General features: G+C 48.6%; 1 protein-coding gene across 1 annotated transcript; it reads right to left on the bottom strand.

Moving 5' to 3' along the window:
- Positions 1-3,124: 3,124 nt before the first annotated feature.
- On the bottom strand, positions 3,125-4,641 carry LOC127335034 (deoxymugineic acid synthase 1-D). Its single transcript, XM_051361622.2, has 4 exons — positions 4,223-4,641; positions 3,899-4,142; positions 3,620-3,799; positions 3,125-3,481 (listed from the first exon to the last, which is right to left on the bottom strand). The coding sequence occupies exons 1-4, from the start codon at positions 4,543-4,545 to the stop codon at positions 3,248-3,250; spliced, it is 981 nt and encodes a 326-aa protein (XP_051217582.1). The 5' UTR covers positions 4,546-4,641; the 3' UTR covers positions 3,125-3,247.
- Positions 4,642-7,782: the final 3,141 nt, after the last annotated feature.

Here is a 7,782-nt window from a genome sequence, read left to right as displayed (position 1 = left end):
TATCATGTAGTCGACGTTCACATGACACTACTAGAAGAATAACACCACAACTTAAATATCATAACATTGAATATTACTCAACCATAATTCACTACTAACATTTAGACTTCACCCATGTCCTCAAGAACTAAACGAACTACTCACGAGACATTATATGGAACATGATCAGAGGTGATATGATGATGAATAACAATCTGAACATAAACCTTGGTTCAATGGTTTCACTCAATAGCATCAATAACAAGTAGAAATCGATACCGGGAGAGTTTCCTCTATCAAACAATCAAGATCCAACCCTAATTGTTACAGCGGTGATGAGGTGCAGCGGTGGAGACGGCGGTTATGATGATGGAGATGATGGTGATGATGATGGAGATGATGTCCACCTCGATGACGGTGACGATGGCGTCAATTTCCCCCTCCGGGAGGGAATTTCCCCGGCAGATTTCAGCCTGCCGGAGAGCTCTTTTCTCTCTGGTGTTTTCCGCCCCGCAGAGGCGGCTATGACTCTTCGCGACTATCCTCTGGAGCTTAGGTTTTCGGGATGAAGAAGTACGAGAAGGAGAGGAGGCCAGAGGGGGCTATGGGCCCCCTCCCCACATGGCGGCGCGGCCAGGCCAGGGCCCGCGCCGGCCTATGGGGGGCCCATGGCGGCCCTCCTCGGCTCCTCCTTTTGGCAACCTTCGTCTTCTGGAAAAATAGGATTTTCAATATAATTTCCGTCAATTGTTGACCTTCCGAAATATTGCATTCTGACGGCGCTTTTTCCAGCAGAATCCTGACTCTGGTGCGCGATTCTCCAACAATCATGAAACATGCAAAATAGATGAAATAACATAAGTATCACCTCCAAATATGAAATATATCAATGAATAACAGTAAGTTATGATATAAAATAGTGATGCAAAATGGACGTATCACTATCCAGCATGCATCTATGACTAAAAAGTCCACCTTCGGGTTAGCATCCGCACCCCTTCCAGTATTAAGTTGCAAACAACAGACAATTGCATTAAGTATGGTGCGTAATGTAATCAACACAAATATCCTTAGACAAAGCATTGATGTTTTATCCCTAGTGGCAACATCACATCCACAACCTTAGAATTTTCTGTCACTGTCCCAGATTTAATGGAGGCATGAACCCACTATCGAGCATAAATACTCCCTCTTGGAGTCACAAGTATCAACTTGGCCAGAGCCTCTACTAGCAACGGAGAGCATGCAAGATCATAAACAACACATATATGATAGATTGATAATAAACTTGACATAGTATTCCATATTCATCGGATCCCAACAAACACAACATGTATCATTTCAAATAGATGATCTTGATCATGATAGGCAGCTCACAAGATCTAACATGATAGCACAATGAGGAGAAGACAACCATCTAGCTACCGCTATGGACCCATAGTCCAGGGGTAAACTACTCACACATCAGTCCGGAGGCGATCATGACGATGAAGAGACCTCCGGGAGATGATTCCCCTCTCCGGCAGGGTGCCGGAGGCGATCTCCTGAATCCCCCGAGATGGGATTGGCGGCGGCGGCGTCTCTGGAAGGTTTTCCGTATCGTGGCTCTCGGTACAGGGGTTTTCGCGACGAAGGCTATAAGTAGGCGGAAGGGCAGCGTTGGAGGGCTGACGAGGGGCCCACACCATAGGGCGGCGCGGGCCCCCTTTGGCCGCGCGGCCCTATGGTGGCGGCGCCTCGTCGCCCCACTTCGTATCCCCTTCGGTCTTCTGGAAGCTTCGTGGAAAAATAAGACCCCGGGCGTTGATTTCGTCCAATTCCGAGAATGTTTCCTTTGTAGGATTTCTGAAACCAAAAATAGCAGAAAACAACAACTGGCTCTTCGGCATCTTGTCAACAGGTTAGTGCCGGAAAATGCATAATAATGACATAAAGTGTGTATAAAACATGTGAGTATCATCATAAAAGTAGCATGAAACATAAGAAATTATAGATACGTTTGACACGTATCACCCCTCGACCGCGCCGCCCAGCGAGCATGCCAACCTTGCTTCTCACCGGCGAGCGGCCCTTGCCTCTCTCGGCGAGGAGATGGGGAATCTTATGGTGAGGCATATACCGTATTTTTGTTGTTGTTGTTGTTTTTGTTGTTAATTATTGTTGTAAATATATTTGGTGATTTGTTGTAAATATATTTTACCATGGAAATTGTTATTTATTTGTTGTTAAATCTATTGCTGTCTATATGTTGTAAACACCGAAATTATTTGTTGTTTTCTGTTACTAAATATTGTTGTAAATATGGTGCTGATTTGTTGTTACTAATTTGTTGTAAATACCCAACATTCTTGATTTTTTTGATGATTATTGTCTTAACTGATTTTTTGTAAATAATTATTTTTTTTAAATTTGCTGATAATTATTTGTTGTAATAGTAGTGATTTTTGTTGTGAATAATTTGTACCCAAAATATTGTTGTTTAACCACTATTTAATTGATGCAAACTTGTTTTGTTGTATTCCGTTATGATTGTTGTTGACATCATTGTTGATTTTTATGGTAATCAGTGTCTTCCAAAAAGTTGTATTAAAACATTTTTTGTGAGCTCTTTTGTTGTAATACTACATTAGTAACTCACTTTAACAACAAATGCCATAATCAAGAGTAGCCATTGTGACGCTAGCACACAAAAATTAAACATTATTTTGGACAAAGGTGGGTTCCACAGCGAAAAGCATGCATCGGCAGCAGTCTCTGTAGCGATATGCATGATGCGGCAGGCTCCACAGTGTAAAGGACATTGACATGGCCAACACACGACATGGCTGCCCGGAAAGCGACATCGCCTCCTCCTGACACAGTGCAGTAGCAGACAACGACGTGAGGATTGAGTGACTAACTAATGACCGTAAGATGGTGATCGAACGGGTGGAAAAGCAACCGATTATGTCGCCAGGATCGGCCGACCGACGCTTAGCGCGTCCCTTTTCTCCACACCGGACAGTGAAATAAGACTGACAGTTATCAATGAAAAAAACTGACAATCAGGGTTATTGATCATCTGAAGGAAAATCGCGCGCCGTTTGGAACTATTGGTCCGAGTACATCATACATCCGGCACCGGAAGCTAGAATGAGAGTGTGTCTGAAGGAAGAGGAATAGTTCATCGGACCCCACCACAGAACTTTGTTATTTATTCTCACTCGTTAAGGAAGCTACTTTTCTTTAGTTTACATTACAGCAAACAGAAAGCAGGCAGACTCTTTAGCTACTCTTCCTCGACAATCTCAATGTCTGAAAGATTCACTGACGTAAACTCCCCTTCTGGGAAGAAATTGTTGGCAACTGTGACAATCTTCTTCTGCGGAATCTGGCTGATCTTGATGAGGTCGTCTTCAGTCAGCTCCCAGTCGAAGATCTGTATGTTTTGCTTGAGCCTCTCCTTGCTGAAGCTCTTGACGATTGGGGTCAGTCCTTGCTCATAGATCCACCTCAATGCTACCTGAATGAGAAGAAGAAGAAAAGGAACCCGTTACTGTCACATGGATAGCTGGATTGCGTGAGGATCGACTGTGTGGCGAGGATAAAGGCCGGAGGCGTCCTCGGCGTACACGACCTATCCAGCTATCTATCGGGGTACCTGTGCGACGCTCTTTCCTCTAGCCTTGGCGATCTCGGCCAGCACCTCTGATTCCAGCACGGCGTTGCCCTCTCCGGACCAGTTCTGCCCACCCAATGGCGAGTACGCCGCGACGTGGATGCCCTTCTCTGCGCAGTACTTCCTCAGCTTCCTCTGCTGCCAGAATGGGTTCAATTCGACCTGCAGATAACACGCAGAGTTCTAGTAGTTACGATCTATCTATCGACGAACTGTTAGCATATGCAGGCCAGTATTCAGCAATGTTGGTTAGACAGTAACCTGGTTGACTGCAGGTGGGACAGTGGCAGCCACAATGATCTTGTCGAGGTGCCAGGTGGTGAAGTTGCTGACGCCGATGGCTTTGGCGAGCCCCAGGCGCTGGCACTCCTCCATCTCCCGCCACACGCCCTCGAAGTCGAACGGCACGGCGTCCTCCCGCTTGGCCGGGAACACCCCTGGCCCGGGCTTCATGCAGACCGGCCAGTGGATCAGGTACAGGTCCACATACTCCATTTGCAGGTTCCTGAATCATCGACATGGTCGAGATCAAGCAAATTGTCTGGCCGGATAGGCAAAATTGATCGGGTGCACGAGGCTTCTTACTGGAGGCTTTCCCGGAGGGACGGGAGCACGAGGTGCGGGTGGCACTGCGTGCACCAGAGCTTGGACGTGATGAACACCTCCTCCCGGGACGCCACCAGCCCGCGCCGCACCGCCTCGGCCATGGCCTCGCCCAGCGGCAGCTCCGACCCGTATATGGAGGCCGTGTCGAAGTGGCGGAAGCCGACCTCCACAGCCGCAAGCACGGCGTCCATGGTAGCCTCCGGCACGAGGGGGAACTTGGCCGTGCCCATGCCGATCGCCGGCATAGGTCTGGCGTTCCCGGACCTCAACACCACCTCCGGCACCGCCGTTGTTAATGCCATTGTGTCGTCTCTGCGGACCACCGGCGCCGTACTGACAGGGCGCGGTGTGTGTGTGATTGAGAATGTCTTGCGGTTGCAGCGCAGAACGAGGCGGCCGGCTTTTGTTTCTTCAGGCGGATACGATAGGTGCCTGGAATGGGATCCTTGTGTGCACAGAGTCGTGTGCGAATCACCACACATAGCATATGGATGATTCGTTCTCACAAGCGTACAAATTCTCAAGCAACAGAATTTCGTTCAGCTCATCGTTCTTTCTTTTTCCTGGACACAGCTGCCCGTTCCTTTCTTAATCCTAGGGCCCACACGTCTGTAATACACTTCGTTGTTGGTGTACTTGTCTCAACATCAGCTTCATTTCTTTTTGACCTGGGCAAAGAGCATCTCCAACAGGTAGAAGGCGCGAGCTAAATAAACTGCTGATTTGGCGCGCGAGAAGGGAGCCCGTACGAACCTCCAGCGGACCCGCGAAAATGCCGCGCGCTAAAAGTTTTGCCGCGCGATTTTACGTCATCCTGCGCGTTAAAGTTGCCGCGTCAACTGCCGCACGCGCTATAAGACGCCACTCGCGCGCACGTAAACCGTCTGAAAGTTTCACTTTGCCGCTCCACCGCCTCGCTCTGCCTCCCACGTCGCTCCGCGCCGCCGCTCTGCCTCCCACGACGAGATGCTGCCCCGCCGTCGCTCGACCTCCTGCTACCGCGGCGTCCGTGCGCGGCCGAACGACACATTCTACGCCGAGATCCGCTCCGGCGACGAGCGCATCGGCCTCGGCACGTTTGAGACGGCGCACGAGGCGACGCGCGCCTACGACGCGGTCGCCTGGCGCCTCGGCCGCTCCCGTCGCACCATGAACTTCCACGACGTGTGGACGCGGGAGCAGGCGGAAGTGCTCGCGCCGCCGCCTCCAGCCGTCACGCGCGAGCAGCAGCAACGCCGGCGCGATCTCGAGCAGCGGCTCGTCATCGCGGAGCGCGACGAGCGCCTCCGCCTCGAGTGGGCGCATCAGTTCCCGAAGGACGTCGTCGCGATGGAGGCCTTCTACGCGAAGAAGGAGGAGGAGAAGGCGGCGGCAGCGAAGAAGAAGGCGGACCGCGACGAGAAGCGGGCGAAGTCGGCGGCGAGGAAGAAGGAGAGGGCGGAGAAGGCCGCGAGGAAGGCGGAGGAGAAGAAAAACGGCGCCGGCCCGTCGACGATCATCCTCTCCTCCTCCTCCTCCTCCTCCTTCGAGTGGACATCCACTCCGGTGTCGGACACCACTTGCTCGTCGGATTTTGACTGGGACTCCGAGTAGTTTAGGGTAGTCTCGAAATAAATATCGTTGTAGCGTCGAAGTTTGAAATATATTTTGTATTTCTAATTAATTTTTCGTGTTTTGGGTACCACCATCAGGATTGAGAGGCCAGTTCGTTCATGATGTCCATGGTCCTGAAGATTACCGGGATCTTACGTATGTGAATATTCATGCGAGGATACAATCAAGCTTCACCGACTCTGGTGGGGAGACGACCTCGCCATAGCAAGGCACTAAAGCTTATGTTGCAAATTGTTAATAGATGAGTAGACTTTGGCACAGCCATCCCAATCCACTTCAGCAGCGGCAACGGCATCATCCATTCCGTCGCAAAATATGATCAAAAAGTTGTTTGTGCCGCGCTGTGTGCTGCATAATGGAGCGTCCGGCGAAGGAACATTTTTAGCGCCCGAGCATACGCTTAATAGAGCGTCCGGCGGGAAAAAATAAGGGCAACGCGAGGTAAGCGTTTACAGCGCGGTCGCAGTGACGTATAGCACGCCGAATTTTAGTGCGAGATGCTCTAATATCTTAACCTCTCCCAAAGGAGTGAATCAGGGAACATTACAACAGTTTTATAGGGTGAAGGTAAAGAAAGCAATAAATTGTTCAAGGGGGTTTATAGCTATTACACCAATACTAATTGTGAGCAGAGGTAGAGGATGGAGTAGTACCACGATAGGGCCCAAAGTCTAATATCCTCAACGGTAGGAGACTAGGGGAAAATCCTCATCAAATTAGAGAACGCTGCTGCTGGGGGGGTTGGGGGGGGGGGGGGGGGGAGATGCCCCCCAAAATGCGATTACCAGCGATCCCCAAATACACCGGATGCTGGCCTCCGATTCGGAGGCTCCACTGAAGATGCTTTTATTAAACTCATTCTATAGCTTCAGGCTAATTCAGCCATGTTCTTAAGCTTGGCCTGAATATGGAGTGCGCAAAATATTCTTCACCTTGATTTTTTGACAACTTTACAGTAGGGGAAATCCCTATGGTGTATTCTCCACCTTAATCGCTTAGAGAAAACTAGACCTTGTATGATTCATTGAGCATCTAACTTGCTTTACGAAAATGACTGTACATCTATTAATCATCATCAACAACAGTACAAAAAATACTAAAAATAATAAAAAAATAAAATTATGAATAGGTTTTTGGATCACATAGCAAGAAATTACGAGCACTGGAGCGAGCCGCTCGCGCCACCATCATATCCCCTTCTTTGCTGAAGGCGAACAAAGCTTATTGAAGTAGACCTTTCATCGAGATAGACTGCAGCCAATTTTGTGGGAGATGCCCCCCAAAATGCGATTACCAGCGATCCCCAAATACACCGGATGCTGGCCTCCGATTCGGAGGCTCCACTGAAGATGCTTTTATTAAACTCATTCTATAGCTTCAGGCTAATTCAGCCATGTTCTTAAGCTTGGCCTGAATATGGAGTGCGCAAAATATTCTTCACCTTGATTTTTTGACAACTTTACAGTAGGGGAAATCCCTATGGTGTATTCTCCACCTTAATCGCTTAGAGAAAACTAGACCTTGTATGATTCATTGAGCATCTAACTTGCTTTACGAAAATGACTGTACATCTATTAATCATCATCAACAACAGTACAAAAAATACTAAAAATAATAAAAAAATAAAATTATGAATAGGTTTTTGGATCACATAGCAAGAAATTACGAGCACTGGAGCGAGCCGCTCGCGCCACCATCATATCCCCTTCTTTGCTGAAGGCGAACAAAGCTTATTGAAGTAGACCTTTCATCGAGATAGACTGCAGCCAATTGCAATGATACGTGTCGCTGGGACGCTCTCCATACGCACATATCGTCTCTGAGAATAATGATCTAGTTAATAGGAGTCCCTTTTGTAAAGATGGATCCAGGACAAATTAGGGTTAGTCATGTTCTTGGACTGAGACTAATACTGCCTTTTGACT

Source organism: Lolium perenne, chromosome 2 (assembly GCF_019359855.2).
Source record: "Lolium perenne isolate Kyuss_39 chromosome 2, Kyuss_2.0, whole genome shotgun sequence".
Classification (NCBI taxonomy): domain Eukaryota; kingdom Viridiplantae; phylum Streptophyta; class Magnoliopsida; order Poales; family Poaceae; genus Lolium; species Lolium perenne.
The sequence above is the reverse complement of the archived record's forward strand: the minus strand, read 5'-3'. Positions and strand labels throughout refer to the sequence as shown.